Source organism: Nannobrachium achirus (genome assembly GCF_963921795.1).
Source record: "Nannobrachium achirus genome assembly, chromosome: 6".
Lineage (NCBI taxonomy): Eukaryota > Metazoa > Chordata > Actinopteri > Myctophiformes > Myctophidae > Nannobrachium > Nannobrachium achirus.
This window is the reverse complement of record NC_137815.1, coordinates 74,612,260-74,633,873: the sequence shown is the minus strand read 5'-3', so window position 1 is coordinate 74,633,873 and position 21,614 is coordinate 74,612,260. Positions and strand designations below refer to the sequence as shown.

At 41.8% G+C, this 21,614-nt stretch overlaps 1 protein-coding gene across 1 annotated transcript in view; it reads left to right on the top strand.

The window, feature by feature from the left end:
* The window catches only part of fam219aa (family with sequence similarity 219 member Aa), a 143,428-nt gene that overhangs the window by 53,873 nt on the left and 67,941 nt on the right, over positions 1-21,614 (top strand). Inside the window, exon 2 of the mRNA XM_080727782.1 lies at positions 1,498-1,582. Within this exon, the coding sequence (XP_080583908.1) occupies positions 1,498-1,582 (85 nt within the window). The remainder of the gene's footprint in view (positions 1-1,497; positions 1,583-21,614) is intronic.

Sequence of the window (21,614 nt, the reverse complement as noted above, 5' to 3'; positions counted from 1 at the left end):
TGTGTGTCTCTGTGTGTCTCTGTGTCTCTGTGTCTCTGTGTCTATGTGTCTCTGTGTCTCTGTGTGTCTCTGTGTGTCTGTGTCTCTGTGTCTGTCAGACACTCATTCCTAAGTGCGAGCTGGAGAAAATTGGATCAAAAGTCAAAAGTCACCACGATGTTCCCACGGTCATTATGTTCACTGATGTAGCAACATACGTTTATTTTTTATTTTTTTTCAGAAAAAGACATTTGTAGAATCGGCCTATAGATAGATAGATAGATAGATAGATAGGTAGGTAGGTAGGTAGGTAGGTAGGTAGGTAGGTAGGTAGGTAGGTAGGTAGGTAGGTAGGTAGGTAGATAGATAGATAGATAGATAGATAGATAGATAGATAGATACCTTTATTATCCCAAGGGGGAAAATCAGTCACCCAGTGGCAGCACAGCAGTTTTAAGTTACAGAGAAGTATTATGAAAAATAAAAAGTACTGTTGTGTAAAAAAGAGCAAGGCACAATAAAAAGAGGAATATATACAGGCCTATCAGTGGTTCTCAAACTTTGTCAAAATGATAAGTATTTTGGCCAGGGGACCCCATCTAAGGACCCCCAGAATGATATGTATTTTGGCCAGGGGACCCCCATCTCAAAATGTTTTAAAAGATTTTAGTTAAAATGTGGGCCTTGCCTTAAGCTATGCTGGATAGAGGCGTCATTTGGGGCATCATGGGATGGCAATGGCCTGACTTTCACATTCAACCTCAGATTCACTTATTTTATGCGTCTTGTCCTCATCTTGTTTTTGCAGATTAATCTGATTTCATCGCAATCGATGCCCGTCCATCAACATGTGACCCGTGTTATGAAAGCATGTTTAGTGTATAAAACCATGAACCACTTTCAACGTGGCATCCCAACTTTGGGAATGTCATAGGCAAACATTTCCAACATCTTTTCGCCCTTAAGAAACTCTTTGTTAGAATGAAAACACTTAAATAAAAAAGAATAAAAAAGAGAAGAAGAAGCCTCTCTGCATTCTTACAGATGCACCACAGTGGTCACCACTCAGCTAAATGAGTTATTCTACATGTCAGGGTTGTTATACATGTCAGGCACGGTGCACACATAGACAGCTCTTTTACCCGTCTGTAAAAAGTGCCCTCTACGTCTCCAGACCATGATGCAGTTGGGCAATAGAGTAGTGAAGTGTGACGTAATTTACACATCCTACCTGGTTTGCGGTTTTCTTCCCCCATTTTGAATTCCCATAGACCTTTTTCATATGGGCGATCAAAAAGACTACACCGCACTACACCGCAGTGGATAGCCTTCCACCGTAGACCCGACTCTGTTCGAGGCTTAACACTCTCCGGCTTCTAACAATTCTAACACACACACACACACCTCTAAACACCAGGCACACTACTATTTAGCTGTTACCTGCTGTTTGTGTTTGGTATCGTGTGCATACCAAACGGTTCCATTCACGTCATTCTGTGGTGTCCCGATCTTTTCCAGGTTCCCCCCTCAAGCTTTGAACGTTCCAAGAAGCAACTGGAGAGCCTGTGTTCAAGAGGCTGAGGACAAAATCTCCAACGTTGAGGTACAGACAGCAAACAGCGTAGCATTGGTCACTCACAGCTAGACACACTACAACACCCTAGCATTCATCACTCAGGGCTAGACATAGTACTAGGGTTGGGACCCTTAAAGAATCTGAATTCTTAAAATCCTAAACGGTTCCCATCCAAATGGATCCTTATCTTACGGGTCCATTTGGTTCCATTTGAACGCTCTCAGAGTTATGGTGGTCCTTGATAATAAGATTGAGAAGCAACCAGTATTGTAATTGTATAGCAAACGCCAAGTCCACGTACAGCTCTGACAGTGTGATGAAATGCAACACAAACGCATCGCAGTTGTTACCTTTTGGCTTTAGGCTTACAGTAAATGGCATTTTCTTTTTAAACATAGCATTCATACAATTTCTCTCAAGAGGGCGTGTCCCAATTATAAACAAATTATCTCAGCGGTTTGACTCATATGGATGTGAAGAATCAACTGATGGTGAGAAAACACTAATGTTACTGTCGCCGAATTAGTTACATTTTCGCTAGAAACAGGCTTTATCAAATATGAGTGACTGACTATCAAAAACCACACAGAGCCACCTCACCGACAATATCGCGAAGACTGTTTGTTTACTTTTGGACCCCAATGCTTATATGAGACGATTTTAAGATGACTCGATGTTATTCTCCATAGAGAATGACTTCCTTGGAACCGAGGGATGAGCGAGTCACGTCATGACTTCGTTACTCTATTCTCGCTATTTCTACGTGTCATTAGTTCGGGGGTTAGGTTTCAGGGTTCGGTTTAGACATATCTTTCAGTGAGGTTAGGGTTAGGGTTTGGGTTAGGTTTAGACATATTTTTCTGTGAGGTTATGGGTTAGGGTTTGGGTTAGGTTTAGGCATAGTAGGTTAACATTTACCAGCGTCGGCTAGGTTAACATTCACCCATGTCGAACAAATGTTATTTCGTAATATCTACGTATGCTCCGAGTCCCGATGCAGTTTTTACCATGGAGAAAGACATTCACAATATGCCTGTGGACAGGTTGTCATAATAATAACCACACTAAGCCCTGGCCGTAAGCCCCTCAGCTCCAACATGTTACCTCATAACCTCATAACCACCCTGACCACCAGCTATGACACCTTATTATAATCTCATTATCGTGTTATGACAGGTTATTATAATCTCATTATCGTGTTATGGGGTTTGAGATTTGTAAAAAGAGAGCAGATCCCCACGTACTTTGTTGCAGGAAGATGTGTTGTTGATCACATATTACACTATTTTTGAATTGTAATTTTTTTTAGAAAAGATATTTATTTTCAAAATTGTTGAACAGTTGAGCAGACACAGTGAAATTAGAATACTATCTAAAGCATCATTATATATCATAATATCTCTGTGTACAAATGTATTCATATATTCATACGAAAATAACAACATAAATAAAATAATCTCCAGAGCACAAGAAACACAACCTACCACTCTCATATCAGGGAGAGAATAGGAAGTGAACGAGACAACGTCATTGTCTAAAGACGGTCACGCCAATTGTCTTAAGGTGGCAGGACACTCTTAAGGTGGAACACTATATACATCTAATGCATGGGCAAGTGGAAGCATTATTAACCATGTTACACGAGGATTAATTGTACATTTACAAAAGTTGATTGTCTCCGCCAGGCCGAAGGCATGGGGAAGACAATGTTTTCACCCCTGTGTGTCCATGTGTCCGGCGTCCGGCCATCCTTCTGTCTGTGACAGCTAATCTCCGGCACTGTTGGCCCGGTCGCTGCCAATTGCCAAACTGTGCCACCTATTTCACATTGGCCTGTTATAGCGCCACCAGCAGGTTGACTTTTGCTAACACATTTTTGGAACAAAATGTCTCAAATCATGAATGCAGTGTCCGATTGCTGTGAAAGGCAGAAGAAAACATGGCACCTTTTTTACATTGAGCTATTATAGCACCGCAGGAGGCCACAGTAACTGATCTGACCCGGTGCACGGAAGAGTAGCTTGTAGTTTAACTATGTTCCATCAGAAGAGTAGCTTGTAGTTTAACTATGTTCCATCAGAAGAGTAGCTTGTAGTTTAACTATGTTCCATCAGAAGAGTAGCTTGTAGTTTAACTATGTTCCATCAGAAGAGTAGCTTGTAGTTTAACTATGTTCCATCAGAAGAGTAGCTTGTAGTTTAACTATGTTCCATCAGAAGAGTAGCTTGTAGTTTAACTATGTTCCATCAGAAGAGTAGCTTCTAGTTTAACTAATTTATGTTATGAAGCCTTTTTATCAGCCTTTATCACACTTCTCAGAAACCAAAGCTCTTCTAGTGTTCAGTTCAATTCCGTTTTCTCTAAAACACAACCCGCTTCACATTTGGTCCCAATCATTGGAGAGGTATTACCAGCTCAGTGGTCTGAGAGTCTGCCCTGAGACTGTGAGGTTATGGGGTTCAATCCCCGGCCGGTCATACAAAAGACTGTAAAAATGGGACCCAATGCCTCCCTGCTTGGCACTCAGCATCAAGGGTTGGATTGGGGGGGGGGGCTGATCACCACTATTGATTTCCCAAGCACGGCACGGCTGAGCTCACCGCTCCAATGCGGAGAACAAATCTTGCATACAGCAATGTATGTGACAAATAGTAGTAATTTTAATCTATGCTTTTATTTGACAGCAAGGGGCTGCACCGACAGGTTTCCTGCTCTGATGCACTTGCAGGTTGGAGCAGTCAGCGAGAAGCATGTGGTCTGTGAAGTCTGTGACGAGCACATGCTGCCACAAGGGCTACTATTTCCACATCTAATATTGCAATTAATAATCAAGAATGTAGCAATAGAAAAACACTAGTATCATTTATGAACGATTCTGTCAAAAACAGGAGGGGCACGTAGGAATACCTCTCTCTCTCTCCCTCCCTCCCTCTCTCTTTCTCCCTCCCCCTCCCTCTCTCTCTCTCCCTCCCTCTCTCTCTCCCTCTCTCACTCTCTCTCTCTCCCTCCCTCCCTCCCTCTCTCTCTCTTTCTCTCTTCATTTTGTGCACGTCATGCTTATTTCCCATTGCAGGAAGGGACATTGAGGGGAAAATGTGAAAGTTGAAAGACTAATAGCTAAACAGTATTGTATTGTATTGTATGTGGTGACTTCTGGATTTCCAGCAACCAAACCATACCATGCCATTGTTTCATTGCTTCTTCGTTAATGTATTGTCATGTAGGCCTACACAACATGCCCCATGGGCATGAAACATTGCTCTGACTGTGATTAACTTTGAAACCTCAGTTATGTTTTGATCTTCTGTGAGTTTGTGTTAATTGTGTTGTGATTTATATTTTATAACTAGACCGGTGCAGACTTGTTACTGACCAAACAAACTATGATACAGACAGACTCTCGTTCCATTCAACACTTTTATAAAACCCAATGAGCAGGACACTGCGGGGAATTGAACCTCGTCCATAGTCAACAGTGGAACTAGGAGTTCCATACCAGTGTCTTTTGCTTTTGGATTCCTTAAGATTGAATGGATCAGTGTATAGTCTGGTGTTTTACTCTGTTTCACTTTGTTTCGGTATGCACAGTATGGCTACAAAGAATTATGTAGTATACAATGAGTGACTATGGTACTGGTTAAACTATAGTACATCTTGGCATTTCATAGCCTCTGTCCGGAGCCATGTGCTTACAGCTACTCACAAGCGCTCGTGGCTGCCCTTGGGTGTGCTTTTCCAAATAATACAAACAATGTCGCAATCTTGCATTTTTCTCCACACAATGTTCAAAGGCTCTGACAAAGCTTCTGTACTGCAGGGGATCTCCATCAAAACATGGAATCTCTCTTGACGTCAGTAAGTGAAAGGTTTGTAGCTGTACTAGCATGGCGGTTATTTCATTTTGTCTTTGTAATAGCGGTTGCTGTGGTTGTAGAGATTACTGCGTGGAAGTTTGAGTTAACTGTTGCCGTGGTTGTAGAGATTGCTAAGTGGAAGGTTGCGTTAACTGTTGCCGTGGTTGTAGAGATTGCTAAGTGGAAGGTTGAGTTAGCGGTTGCTGTGGTTGTAGAGATTGCTGCGTGGAAGTTGGAATTAGCAGTTGCTGTGGTTGTAGAGATTGCTGCGTGGAAGTTTGAGTTAGCGGTTGCTGTGGTTGTAGAGATTGCTGCGTGGAAGGTTGAGTTAACTGTTGCTGTGGTTGTAGAGATTGCTGCGTGGAAGGTTGAAATAACTGTTGCTGTGGTTGTAGAGATTGCTGCATGGAAGGTTGAGTTAACTGTTGCTGTGGTTGTAGAGATTGCTGCGTGGAAGGTTGAGTTAGCGGTTGCTGTGGTTGTAGAGATTGCTGTGTGGAAGGTTGAGTTAGCAGTTGCTGTGGTTGTAGAGGTTGCTGCATGGTAGGTTGGAACTTTTGCATTGAACCATAAATCATGTTTTGCCTTCTCCTCTGGGGGCAATACTGGCAACAGAGCCTTCTGAGCATCTCTTGCTTCCTTGATTCAGTTTAAATACTTCATAAACACACATTGATTCAGTTTAAATACTTCATAAACACACATTGATTCAGTTTAAATACTTCATTTAAGTTTGAATACTTAAACACACATCGACTCAGTTTAAATACGTCATAAACACACATTGATTAAGTTTAAATACTTCATAAACACATTGATTCAGTTTAAATGCTTCATAAACACACATTGATTCAGTTTAAATACTTCATAAACACACATTGATTAAGTTTAAATACTTCATAAACACACATTGAACCTCATGTTGGGATCCAGTTTGCATCCACTACCAAATGCTTTTTTGCAGGTTAGATGCCTTGTTCAATTTTGCCTTTCTCTCTTTTAGCAAGGTTTCCCAGTTTATCCAGTAGCGCTTTAGGTGTCAATATGCTTTTTCGTGTCTCCGTTTCGACAGCGCTTTGAGTGGTTTCGTACAGTTTCAGCCTCTGGGGGCTGTGAACCCTTTACAACAGCGAGTGTGCATTGTGTCACCATCAGTAGGCCTATGCCTTCAGTGAAATCAGAACAATGTGCTAAACCCAAACTTAAATCAGTTAAAACCTCAAAACCTTCAGAACAGAGTCAGACCCACGAACGGGTTGCAACCATAACATTGTAACAGTGAACCATGAACCCTCGAAGGGGTTACAACCATAAAACTGAAACCATGAACCACCAATGCATTGGACTTGTACCCGATTGTAGACTTGCTGTGGTTGTAGAGGTTGCTGTGTGGAAGGTTGAGTTAGCTGTTGCTGTGGTTGTAGAGGTTGCTGTGTGGAAGGTTGAGTTAGCGGTTGCTGTGGTTGTAGAGGTTGCTGTGTGGAAGGTTGAGTTAACTGTTGTTGTGGTAGTGGAGGTTGCTGCATTGTAGGTTGGAACTCTTTGGCTTGAGGATTGAGTGTGACTGTGGGTTCCTTTAACATGGTTTATTTCCTGTAGTAGGATTCCATTCCATCTGAATGTGTGAGTGACAGAGCTTGGCAACTGGGGGTTTGTAACACTACTATGTTTGCATTGGTAGCTCTCAGTTGTGCATCAAGCTCCATCATTTCCTTTCTCTTTTTCAGCATTTCTTCCTCCTCCTCCATTTCCCTTTTCTTTTTCAGAATGTTTTCCTTTGTACTTTGTGTCCAAGTATTCACTTCATCCACTAATTCCTTGACATTTATAATTTTTGCATTGAACCATAGTTCATGTTTTGCCTTCTCCTCCGGGCGCAATACTGGCAACAGAGCCTTCTGAGCATCTCTTGCTTCCTTGATTAAGTTTAAATACTTCATAAACACACATTGATTAAGTTTAAATACTTCCTAAACACACATTGCACCTCATGTTTGGATCCAGTTTGCATCCACTCCCAAATGCTTTTTTGCAGGTTAGATGTCTTGTTCAATTTTGCCTTTCTCTCTTTTAGCAAAGTTTCCAGTTTATCCAGTAGGGCTTTAGGTGTCAATAAGCTTTTTCATGTTTCCGTTTCGTGTCTCTGTTTCGACAGCACTTTGAGTGGTTTCGGACAGTTTTTCACCCTCTGGGGGCTGTGAACCCTTTACAACAGCCAGCTTGCATTGTGTCACCATCAGTAGACCTATGCCTTCAGTGAAATCAGAACAACGTGCAAAACCCAAACTTAAATCAGTTAAAACCTCAAAACCTTCAGAACAGAGTCAGACCCACGAACGGGTTGCAACCATAACATTGTAACAGTGAACCATGAACCCTTGATCGGGTTACAACCATAAAACTGAAACAATGAACCACCAATGCATTGGACTTGTACCCGGGTTACAACCATAAAACTGAAACCATGAACCACCAATGCATTGGACTTGTACCCGGGTTACAACCATAAAACTGAAACCATGAACCACCAATGCATTGGACTTGTACCCGGTTGTAGACTTGCTGTGGTTGTAGAGATTGCTGTGTGGAAGGTTGAGCTAACTGTTGCTGTGGTTGTAGAGATTGATGCGTGGAAGGTTGAGTTAGCTGTTGCTGTGGTTGTAGTCGGAATGGAGATATGTCTGAATGGAAACATGTTCCCAGATTGCTGCGTGGAAGATTGAGTTAGCTGTTGCTGTGGTTGTAGAGATTGCTGCGTGGAAGATTGAGTTAACTGTTGCTGTGGTTGTAGAGATTGCTGCGTGGAAGGTTGAGTTAACTGTTGCTGTGGTTGTATTGATTGCTGCGTGGAAGGTTGAGTTAACTGTTGCTGTGGTTGTAGAGATTGCTGCATGGAAGGTTGATTTAACTGTTGCTGTGGTTGTAGAGACTGCTGCGTGGAAGGTCGAGTTAACTGTTGCTGTGGTTGTAGAGATTGCTGCGTGGAAGGTCGAGTTAGCGGTTGCTGTGGTAGTGGAGGTTGCTGCATGGTAGGTTGGAACTCTTTGGCTTGAGGATTGAGTGTGACTGTGGGTTCCTTTAACAAGTTTCCTTTCCCATTGTAGGATTCATTTATCATTTTTGCATTGAACCATAAATCATGTTTTGCCTTCTCCTCCGGGGGCAATACTGGCAACAGAGCCTTCTGAGCATCTCTTGCTTCCTTGATTAAGATTAAATACTTCATAAACACACATTGATTCAGTTTAAATACTTCATAAACACACATTGATTAAGTTTAAATACTTCATAAACACACAATGATTAAGTTTGAATACTTCATAAACACACATTGATTCAGTTTGAATACTTCATAAACACACATTAAGTTTAAATACTTCATAAACACACATTAAGTTTGAATACTTCATAAACACACATTGATTAAGTTTGAATACTTCATAAACACACATTGATTAAGTTTAAATACTTCATAAACACACATTGCACCTCAAGTTGGGATCCAGTTTGCATCCACTCCCAAATGCTTTTTTGCAGGTTAGATGCCTTGTTCAATTTTGCCTCGCTCTCTTTTAGCAAAGTTTCCAGTTTATCCAGTAGGGCTTTAGGTGTCAATATGCTGTTCCGTGTCTCCGTTTCGTGTCTCCGTTTCAACAACACTTTGAGTGGTTTCGGACAGTTTCAGCCTCTGGCGGCTGTGAACCCTTTACAACAGCCAGCGTGCATTGTGTCACCATCAGTAGGCCTATGCCTTCGGTGAAATCAGAACAATGTGCTAAACCCAAACTTAAATCAGTTAAAACCTCAAAACCTTCAGAACAGAGTCAGACCCTCGAACGGGTTGCAACCATAGAACTGAAACCATGAACCACCAATGCATTGGACTTGTACCCGATTGTAGACTAGCTGTGTAGAGGTTGCTGTGTGTAAGGTTGAGTTAACTGTTGCTGTGGTTGTAGAGATTGCTGTGTGGAAGGTTGAGTTAACTGTTGCTGTGGTTGTAGAGGTTGCTGCGTGGAAGGTTGAGTTAACTGTTGCTGTGGTTGTAGAGGTTGCTGCGTGGAAGGTTGAGTTAGCGGTTGTTGTGGTAGTGGAGGTTGCTGCATGGTAGGTTGGAACTCTTTGGCTTGAGGATTGAGTGTGACTGTGGGTTCCTTTAACATGGTTCCTTTCCTGTTGTAGGATTCCATTCCATCTGAGTGACTGAGCTTGGCGACTGGGGGTTTGTAACACTACTATGTTTGCATTGGTAGCTCTCAGTTGTGCATCAAGCTCCATCATTTCCTTTCTCTTTTTCAGCATTTCTTCCTCCTCCTCCATTTCCCTTTTCTTTTTCAGAATGTTTTCCTTTGTACTTTGTGTCCAAGTATTCACTTCATCCACAAATTCCTTGACATTTATCATTTTTGCATTAAACCATAAATCATGTTTTGCCTTCTCCTCCGGGGGCAATACTGGCAACAGAGCCTTCTGAGCATCTCTTGCTTCCTTGATTAAGTTTAAATACTTCATAAACACACATTGATACAGTTTAAATGCTTCATAAACACACATTGATTCAGTTTAAATACTTCATAAACACACATTGCACCCCATGTTTGGATCCAGTTTGCATCCACTCCCAAATGCTTTTTTGCAGGTTAGATGCCTTGTTCAATTTTGCCTTTCTCTCTTTTAACAAAGTTTCCAGTTTATCCAGTAGGGCTTTAGGTGTCAATATGCTTTTTCGTCTCCGTTTCGTGTCTCCGTTTCGACAGCACTTTGAGTGGTTTCGGACAGTTTTTCACCCTCTGGGGGCTGTGAACCCTTTACAACAGCCAGCGTGCATTGTGTCATCATCAGTAGGCCTATGCCTTCAGTGAAATCAGAACAATGTGCTAGACCCAAACTTAAATCAATTAAAACCTCAAAACCCTCAGAACAGAGTCAGACCCACGAACGGGTTACAACCATAAGATTGTAACAGTGAACCATGAACCCTCGAACGGGTTACAACCATAAAACTGAAACCATGAACCACCAATGCATTGGACTTGTACCCGATTGTAGACTTGCTGTGGTTGTAGAGATTGCTGTGTGGAAGGTTGAGTTAACTGTTGCTGTGGTTGTAGAGATTGCTGTGTGGAAGGTTGAGTTAACTGTTGCTGTGGTTGTAGAGATTGCTGCGTGGAAAGTTGAGTTAACAGTTGCTGTGGTTGTAGAGATTGCTGCGTGGAAGGTTGTGTTAACTGTTGCTGTGGTTGTAGAGATTGCTGCGTGGACGGTTGAGTTAACTGTTGCTGTGGTTGTAGAGATTGCTGTGTGGAAGGTTGAGTTAACTGTTGCTGTGGTTGTAGAGGTTGCTGTGTGGAAGGTTGAGTTAGCAGTTGCTGTGGTTGTAACACACATTGATTCAGTTTAAATACTTCATAAACACACATTGATTAAGTTGAAATACTTCATAAACACACATTGATTAAGTTTAAATACTTCATAAACAACAAACATTGATTCAGTTTAAATACTTCAAAAACACACATTGACTAAGTTTAAATACGTCATAAACACACATTGCACCTCATGATTGGATCCAGTTTGCATCCACTCCCAAATGCTTTTTTGCAGGTTAGATGCCTTGTTCAATTTTGCCTTTCTCTTTTTGCAAAGTTTCCAGTTTATCCAGTAGGGCTTTAGGTGTCAATATGCGTTTTCGTCTCCGTTTCGTGTCTCCGTTTCGACAACACTTTGAGTGGTTTCAGACAGTTTTTCAGCCTCTGTGGGCTGTGAACCCTTTACAACAGCCAGCGTGCATTGTGTCACCATCAGTAGGCCTATGCCTTCAGTGAAATCAGAACAATGTGCTAGACCCAAACTTAAATCAGTTAAAACCTAAAAACTTTCAGAACAGAGTCAGACCCACGAACGGGTTACAACCATAACATTGTAACAGTGAACCATGAACCCTCGAACGGGTTACAACCATAAAACTGAAACCATGAACCACCAATGCATTGGACTTGTACCCGGTTGTAGACTTGCTGTTGTTGTAGAAGTTGCTGCGTGGAAGGTTGAGTTAACTGTTGCTGTGGTTGTAGAGATTGCTGTGTGGAAGGTTGAGGTAACTGTTGCTGTGGTTGTAGAGATTGCTGTGTGGAAGCTTGAGTTAACTGTTGCTGTGGTTATAGAGATTGCTGTGTGGAAGGTTGAGTTAACTGTTGCTGTGGTTGTAGAGATTGCTGTGTGGAAGGTTGAGTTAACTGTTGCTGTGGTTTTAGAGGTTGCTGCGTGGAAGGTTGAGTTAACTGTTCCCGTGGTTGTAGAGATTGCTGCGAGGAAGGTTGAGTTAACTGTTGCTGTGGTTCTAGAGATTGCTGCGTGGAAGGTTGAGTTAGTGGTTGCTGTGGTAGTGGAGGTTGCTGCGTGGAAGGTTGAGTTAGCGGTTGCTGTGGTAGTGGAGGTTGCTGCATGGTAGGTTGGAACTTTTTGTCTTGAGGATTGAGTGTGACTGTGGGTTCCTTTAACATGGTTCCTTTCCTGTAGTAGGATTCCATTCCATCTGAATGTGTGAGTGACAGAGCTTGGCAACTGGGGGTTTGTAACAATTCTATGTTTGCATTGGTAGCTCTCAGTTGTGCATCAAGCTCCATCATTTCCTTTCTCTTTTTCAGCATTTCTTCCTCCTCCTCCATTTCCCTTTTCTTTTTCAGAATGTTTTCCTTTGTATTTTGTGTCCAAGTATTCACTTCATCCACAAATTCCTTGACATTTATCATTTTTGCATTAAACCATAAATCACGTTTTGCCTTCTCCTCCGGGGGCAATACTGGCAACAGAGCCTTCTGAGCATCTCTTGCTTCCTTGATTAAGTTTAAATACTTCATAAACACACATTGATTCAGTTTAAATGCTTCATAAACACACATTGATTCAGTTTAAATACTTCATAAACACACATTGATTAAGTTTAAATACTTCATAAACACACATTGCACCTCATGTTTGGATCCAGTTTGCATCCACTCCCAAATGCTTTTTTGCAGGTTAGATGCCTTGTTCAATTTTGCCTTTCTCTCTTTTAGCAAAGTTTCCAGTTTATCCAGTAGGGCTTTGGGTGTCAATATGCTTTTTCGTGTCTCCGTTTCGTGTCTCTGTTTCGACAGCACTTTGAGTGGTTTCGGACAGTTTTTCAGCCTCTGGGGGCTGTGAACCCTTTAGAACAGCCAGCGTGCATTGTGTCACCATCAGTAGGCCTATGCCTTCAGTGAAATCAGAACAATGTGCAAAACCCAAACTTAAATCAGTTAAAACCTCAAAACCTTCAGAACAGAGTCAGACCCACAAACGGGGGCAACCATAACATTGTAACAATGAACCATGAACCTTCGAACGGTTACAACCATACAACTGAAACAATGAACCACCAATGGATTGGACTTGTACCCCGGGTTGCAATCAAAAAACTGAAACCATGAACCACCAATGCATTGGACTTGTACCCGGTTGTAGACTTGCTGTGGTTGTAGAGGTTGCTGCGTGGAAGGTTGAGTTAACTGTTGCTGTGGTTGTAGAGATTGCTGCGTGGAAGGCCGAGTTAACTTTTGCTGTTGTTGTAGAGGTTGCTGCGTGGAAGGTTGAGTTAACTGTTGCTGTGGTTGTAGAGATTGCTGCGTGGAAGGTCGAGTTTACTGTTGCTGTGGTTGTAGAGATTGTTGCTTGGAAGGTTGAGTTAGCGGTTGCTGTGGTAGTGTGTATGTTGGATCTCTTTGGCTTGAGGATTGAGTGGGACTGCAGTTTCCTTTAACATGTTTCCTTTCCTGTTGTAGGATTCATTTATAATTTTTGCATTGAACCATAAATCATGTTTTGCCTTCTCTTCCGGGGGCAATACTGGCAACAGAGCCTTCTGAGCATCTCTTGCTTCCTTGATTAAGTTTAAATACTTCATAAACACACATTGATTCAGTTTAAATACTTCATAAACACACATTGATTAAGTTTAAATACTTCATAAACACACATTGATTAAGTTTAAATACTTCATAAACACGCATTGCACCTCATGTTGGGATCCAGTTTGCATCCACTCCCAAATGCTTTGAGTGTCAATATGCTTTTTCGTTTCATGACCGGTGTCTCCGTTTCAACAACACTTTGAGTGGTTTCGGACTACTTTTCAGCCTCTGGGGGCTGTGAACCCTTTACAACAGCCAGTGTGCATTGCGTCACCATCAGTAGGCCTATTCGTTTCAGCCCCACTGGCGGGTAGTTCAACCATTACGCATATTTCATTTTCATCCTGAACACCTTTATCAGACACCATAATAAATAGCAATGCAAAATACCAACAGTTCAAATATAAAACAGTGCCTTCAGTGAAATCAGAACAACGTGCAAAACCCAAACTTAAATCACAGTTAAAACTTCAAAACCTTCAGAACAGAGTCAGACCCACAAAAGGGTTAAAACCATGGGTTGTAGTGGTTGCAGTGATGGTAGTTGCTGTAGTAATGGTTGTGGTGGTTGAGGGATTGCTGCGTGCAAGGTTGAGATAACTGTTGCTGTGGTTGTAGAGATTGCTGTGTGGAAGGTTGAGTTAACTGTTGCTGTGGTTGTAGAGATTGCTGTGTGGAAGGTTGAGTTAACTGTTGCTGTGGTTGTAGAGTTTGCTGTGTGACAGGTTGAGTTAACTGTTGCTGTGGTTGTAGAGATTGCTGTGTGGAAGGTTGAGTTAGCAGTTGCTGTGGTTGTAGAGATTGCTGCGTGGAAGGTTGAGTTAGCAGTTGCTGTGGTTGTAGAGGTTGCTGCGTGGAAGGTTGAGTTAACTGTTGCTGTGGTTGTAGAGATTGCTGTTTGGAAGGTTGAGTTAACTGTTGCTGTGGTTGTAGAGGTTGCTGTGTGGAAGGTTGAGTTAGCAGTTGCTGTGGTTGTAACACACATTGATTCAGTTTAAATACTTCATATACACACATTGATTAAGTTGAAATACTTCATAAACACACATTGATTAAGTTTAAATACTTCATAAACAACAAACATTGATTCAGTTTAAATACTTCATAAACACCCATTGATTAAGTTTAAATACGTCATAAACACACGTTGCACCTCATGTTTGGATCCAGTTTGCATCCACTCCCAAATGCTTTTTTGCAGGTTAGATGCCTTGTTCAATTTTGCCTTTCTCTCTTTTTGCAATGTTTCCAGTTTATCCAGTTGGGCTTTAGGTGTCAATATGCTTTTTCGTCTCCCCGTTTCGACAGCACTTTGAGTGGTTTCGGACAGTTTTTCAGCCTCTGTGGGCTGTGAACCCTTTACAACAGCCAGCGTGCATTGTGTCACCATCAGTAGGCCTATGCCTTCAGTGAAATCAGAACAATGTGCTAAACCCAAACTTAAATCAGTTAAAAACTCAAAACCTTCAGAACAGAGTCAGACCCACAAACGGGTTACAACCATAACATTGTAACAGTGAACCATGAACCCTCGAACGGGTTACAACCATAAAACCGAAACCATGAACCACCAATGCATTGGACTTGTACCCGGTTGTAGACTTGCTGTGGTTGTAGAGGTTGCTGCGTGGAAGGTTGAGTTAACTGTTGCTGTGGTTGTAGAGATTGCTGTGTGGAAGGTTGAGTTAACTGTTGCTGTGGTTGTAGAGGTTGCTGCGTGGAAGGTTGAGTTAACTGTTGCTGTGGTTGTAGAGATTGCTGCGAGGAAGGTTGAGTTAACTGTTGCTGTGGTTGTATTGGTTGCTGTGTGGAAGGTTGAGTTAGCAGTTGCTGTGGTTTTAGAGGTTGCTGCGTGGAAGGTTGAGTTAACTGTTGATGTGGTTGTAACACACATTGATTCAGTTTAAATACTTCATAAACACACATTAAGTTGAAATACTTCATAAACACACATTGATTAAGTTTAAATACTTCATAAACACACATTGATTAAGTGGTTGTAACACACATTGATTTAGTTTAAATACTTCATAAACACACATTGATTAAGTTGAAATACTTCATAAACACACATTGATTAAGTTTAAATACTTCATAAACAACAAACATTGATTCAGTTTAAATACTTCAAAAACACACATTGACTAAGTTTAAATACGTCATAAACACACATTGCACCTCATGTTTGGATCCAGTTTGCATCCACTCCCAAATGCTTTTTTGCAGGTTAGATGCCTTGTTCAATTTTGCCTTTCTCTTTTTGCAAAGTTTCCAGTTTATCCAGTAGGGCTTTAGGTGTCAATATGCGTTTTCGTCTCCGTTTCGTGTCTCCGTTTCGACAACACTTTGAGTGGTTTCAGACAGTTTTTCAGCCTCTGTGGGCTGTGAACCCTTTACAACAGCCAGCATGCATTGTGTCACCATCAGTAGGCCTATGCCTTCAGTGAAATCAGAACAATGTGCTAGACCCAAACTTAAATCAGTTAAAACCTCAAAACTTTCAGAACAGAGTCAGACCCACAAACGGGTTACAACCATAACATTGTAACAGTGAACCATGAACCCTCGAACGGGTTACAACCATAAAACTGAAACCATGAACCACCAATGCATTGGACTTGTACCCGGTTGTAGACTTGCTGTGGTTGTAGAAGTTGCTGCGTGGAAGGTTGAGTTAACTGTTGCTGTGGTTGTAGAGATTGCTGTGTGGAAGGTTGAGGTAACTGTTGCTGTGGTTGTAGAGATTGCTGTGTGGAAGCTTGAGTTAACTGTTGCTGTGGTTATAGAGATTGCTGTGTGGAAGGTTGAGTTAACTGTTGCTGTGGTTGTAGAGATTGCTGTGTGGAAGGTTGAGTTAACTGTTGCTGTGGTTTTAGAGGTTGCTGCGTGGAAGGTTGAGTTAACTGTTGCCGTGGTTGTAGAGATTGCTGCGAGGAAGGTTGAGTTAACTGTTGCTGTGGTTGTAGAGATTGCTGCGTGGAAGGTTGAGTTAGTGGTTGCTGTGGTAGTGGAGGTTGCTGCGTGGAAGGTTGAGTTAGCGGTTGCTGTGGTAGTGGAGGTTGCTGCATGGTAGGTTGGAACTTTTTGTCTTGAGGATTGAGTGTGACTGTGGGTTCCTTTAACATGGTTCCTTTCCTGTAGTAGGATTCCATTCCATCTGAATGTGTGAGTGACAGAGCTTGGCAACTGGGGGTTTGTAACAATTCTATGTTTGCATTGGTAGCTCTCAGTTGTGCATCAAGCTCCATCATTTCCTTTCTCTTTTTCAGCATTTCTTCCTCCTCCTCCATTTCCCTTTTCTTTTTCAGAATGTTTTCCTTTGTACTTTGTGTCCAAGTATTCACTTCATCCACAAATTCCTTGACATTTATCATTTTTGCATTAAACCATAAATCATGTTTTGCCTTCTCCTCCGGGGGCAATACTGGCAACAGAGCCTTCTGAGCATCTCTTGCTTCCTTGATTAAGTTTAAATACTTCATAAACACACATTGATTCAGTTTAAATGCTTCATAAACACACAATGATTCAGTTTAAATACTTCATAAACACACATTGATTAAGTTTAAATACTTCATAAACACACATTGCACCTCATGTTTGGATCCAGTTTGCATCCACTCCCAAATGCTTTTTTGCAGGTTAGATGCCTTGTTCAATTTTGCCTTTCTCTCTTTTAGCAAAGTTTCCAGTTTATCCAGTAGGGCTTTGGGTGTCAATATGCTTTTTCGTGTCTCTGTTTCGTGTCTCTGTTTCGACAGCACTTTCAGTGGTTTCGGACAGTTTTTCAGCCTCTGGGGGCTGTGAACCCTTTACAACAGCCAGCGTGCATTGTGTCACCATCAGTAGGCCTATGCCTTCAGTGAAATCAGAACAATGTGCAAAACCCAAACTTAAATCAGTTAAAACCTCAAAACCTTCAGAACAGAGTCAGACCCACAAACGGGGGCAACCATAACATTGTAACAATGAACCATGAACCCTCGAACGGTTACAACCATACAACTGAAACAATGAACCACCAATGGATTGGACTTGTACCCCGGGTTGCAATCAAAAAACTGAAACCATGAACCACCAATGCATTGGACTTGTACCCGGTTGTAGACTTGCTGTGGTTGTAGAGGTTGCTGCGTGGAAGGTTGAGTTAACTTTTGCTGTGGTTTTAGAGGTTGCTGCGTGGAAGGTTGAGTTAACTGTTGCTGTGGTTGTAGAGATTGCTGCGTGGAAGGCCGAGTTAACTTTTGCTGTTGTTGTAGAGGTTGCTGCGTGGAAGGTTGAGTTAACTGTTGCTGTGGTTGTAGAGATTGCTGCGTGGAAGGTCGAGTTTACTGTTGCTGTGGTTGTAGAGATTGTTGCTTGGAAGGTTGAGTTAGCGGTTGCTGTGGTAGTGTGTATGTTGGATCTCTTTGGCTTGAGGATTGAGTGGGACTGCAGTTTCCTTTAACATGTTTCCTTTCCTGTTGTAGGATTCATTTATAATTTTTGCATTGAACCATAAATCATGTTTTGCCTTCTCTTCCGGGGGCAATACTGGCAACAGAGCCTTCTGAGCATCTCTTGCTTCCTTGATTAAGTTTAAATACTTCATAAACACACATTGATTCAGTTTAAATACTTCATAAACACACATTGATTAAGTTTAAATACTTCATAAACACACATTGATTAAGTTTAAATACTTCATAAACACGCATTGCACCTCATGTTGGGATCCAGTTTGCATCCACTCCCAAATGCTTTGAGTGTCAATATGCTTTTTCGTTTCATGACCGGTGTCTCCGTTTCAACAACACTTTGAGTGGTTTCGGACTACTTTTCAGCCTCTGGGGGCTGTGAACCCTTTACAACAGCCAGTGTGCATTGCGTCACCATCAGTAGGCCTATGCGTTTCAGCCCCACTGGCGGGTAGTTCAACCATTACGCATATTTCATTTTCATCCTGAACACCTTTATCAGACACCATAATAAATAGCAATGCAAAATACCAACAGTTCAAATATAAAACAGTGCCTTCAGTGAAATCAGAACAACGTGCAAAACCCAAACTTAAATCACAGTTAAAACTTCAAAACCTTCAGAACAGAGTCAGACCCACAAAAGGGTTAAAACCATGGGTTGTAGTGGTTGCAGTGATGGTAGTTGCTGTAGTAATGGTTGTGGTGGTTGAGGGATTGCTGCGTGCAAGGTTGAGATAACTGTTGCTGTGGTTGTAGAGATTGCTGTGTGGAAGGTTGAGTTAACTGTTGCTGTGGTTGTAGAGATTGCTGTGTGGAAGGTTGAGTTAACTGTTGCTGTGGTTGTAGAGTTTGCTGTGTGGAAGGTTGAGTTAACTGTTGCTGTGGTTGTAGAGATTGCTGTGTGGAAGGTTGAGTTAGCAGTTGCTGTGGTTGTAGAGATTGCTGCGTGGAAGGTTGAGTTAGCAGTTGCTGTGGTTGTAGAGGTTGCTGCGTGGAAGGTTGAGTTAACTGTTGCTGTGGTTGTAGAGATTGCTGTTTGGAAGGTTGAGTTAACTGTTGCTGTGGTTGTAGAGGTTGCTGTGTGGAAGGTTGAGTTAGCAGTTGCTGTGGTTGTAACACACATTGATTCAGTTTAAATACTTCATATACACACATTGATTAAGTTGAAATACTTCATAAACACACATTGATTAAGTTTAAATACTTCATAAACACCCATTGATTAAGTTTAAATACGTCATAAACACACGTTGCACCTCATGTTTGGATCCAGTTTGCATCCACTCCCAAATGCTTTTTTGCAGGTTAGATGCCTTGTTCAATTTTGCCTTTCTCTCTTTTTGCAATGTTTCCAGTTTATCCAGTTGGGCTTTAGGTGTCAATATGCTTTTTCGTCTCCGTTTCGTGTCTCCGTTTCGACAGCACTTTGAGTGGTTTCGGACAGTTTTTCAGCCTCTGTGGGCTGTGAACCCTTTACAACAGCCAGCGTGCATTGTGTCACCATCAGTAGGCCTATGCCTTCAGTGAAATCAGAACAATGTGCTAAACCCAAACTTAAATCAGTTAAAAACTCAAAACCTTCAGAACAGAGTCAGACCCACAAACGGGTTACAACCTAACATTGTAACAGTGAACCATGAACCCTCGAACGGGTTACAACCATAAAACTGAAACCATGAACCACCAATGCATTGGACTTGTACCCGGTTGTAGACTTTCTGTGGTTGTAGAGGTTGCTGCGTGGAAGGTTGAGTTAACTGTTGCTGTGGTTGTAGAGATTGCTGTGTGGAAGGTTGAGTTAACTGTTGCTGTGGTTGTAGAGGTTGCTGCGTGGAAGGTTGAGTTAACTGTTGCTGTGGTTGTAGAGATTGCTGCGAGGAAGGTTGAGTTAACTGTTGCTGTGGTTGTAGAGGTTGCTGCGTGGAAGGTTGAGTTAACTGTTGCTGTGGTTGTAGAGGTTGCTGTGTGGAAGGTTGAGTTAGCAGTTGCTGTGGTTGTAACACATTGATTCAGTTTAAATACTTCATAAACACACATTGATTAAGTTGAAATACTTCATAAACACACATTGATTAAGTTTAAATACACATTGATTAAGTTTAAATACTTCATAAACAACAAACATTGATTCAGTTTAAATACTTCATAAACACACATTGATTAAGTTTAAATACGTCATAAACACACATTGCACCTCATGTTTGGATCCAGTTTGCATCCACTCCCAAATGCTTTTTTGCAGGTTAGATGCCTTGTTCAATTTTGCCTTTCTCTCTTTTTGCAAAGTTTCCAGTTTATCCAGTAGGGCTTTAGGTGTCAATATGCTTTTTCGTCTCCGTTTCGTGTCTCCGTTTCGACAGCACTTTGAGTGGTTTCGGACAGTTTTTCAGCCTCTGTGGGCTGTGAACCCTTTACAACAGCCAGCGTGCATTGTCACCATCAGTAAGCATATGCCTTCAGTGAAATCAGAACAATGTGCTAAACCCAAACTTAAATCAGTTAAAACCTCAAAACCTTCAGAACAGAGTCAGACCCACGAACAGGTTACAACCATAACATTGTAACAGTGAACCATGAACCCTCGAACGGGTTACAACCATAAAACTGAAACCATATGAACCACCAATGCATTGGACTTGTACCCGATTGTAGACTTGCTGTGGTTGTAGAGGTTGCTGCGTGGAAGGTTGAGATAATTGTTGCTGTGGTTGTAGAGATTGCTGTGTGGAAGGTTGAGTTAACTGTTGCTGTGGTTGTAGAGATTGCTGTGTGGAAGGTTGAGGTAACTGTTGCTGTGGTTGTAGAGATTGCTGTGTGGAAGGTTGAGTTAACTGTTGCTGTGGTTTTAGAGGTTGCTGCGTGGAAGGTTGAGTTAACTGTTGCTGTGGTTGTAGAGGTTGCTGCATGGAAGGTTGAGTTAACTGTTGCTGTGGTTGTAGAGATTGCTGCGAGGAAGGTTGAGTTAACTGTTGCTGTGGTTGTAGAGATTGCTGTGTGGAAGGTTGAGTTAACTGTTGCTGTGGTAGTGGAGATTGTTGTGTGGAAGGTTTAGTTAGCGGTTGCTGTGGTAGTGGAGGTTGCTGCATGGTAGGTTGGAACTTTTTGGCTTGAGGATTGAGTGTGACTGTGGGTTTCTTTAACAAGTTTCCTTTCCCGTTGTAGGATTCATTTATAATTTTTCTCTCTTTTAGCAAAGGTTCCCAGTTCATCCAGTAGGGCTTTAGGTGTCAATTATGCTTTTTCGTTTTGTGATCAAGTGTCTCCGTTTCAACAACACTTTGAGTGGTTTCGGACAGTTTCAGCCTCTGTGGGCTGTGAACCCTTTACAACAGCCAGTGTGCATTGTGTCACCATCAGTAGGCCTATGCCTTCAGTGAAATCAGAACAATGTGCTAAACCCAAACTTAAATCAGATAAAACCTCAAAACCTTCAGAACAGAGTCAGACCCACGAACGGGTGGCAACCATAACATTGTAACAGTCAACCATGAACCCTCGAGCGGGTTACAACCATAAAACTGAAACCATGAACCACCAATGCATTGGACTTGTACCCGATTGTAGACTTGCTGTGGTTGTAGAGGTTGCTGTATGGAAGGTTGAGATAACTGTTGCTGTGGTTTTAGAGGTTGCTGCATGGAAGGTTGAGGTAACTGTTGCTGTGGTTGTAGAGATTGCTGTGTGGAAGGTTGAAGTAACTGTTGCTGTGGTTGTAGAGATTGCTGTGTGGAAGGTTGAGGTAACTGTTGATGTGGTTGTAACACACATTGATTCAGTTTAAATACTTCATAAACACACATTGATTAAGTTTAAA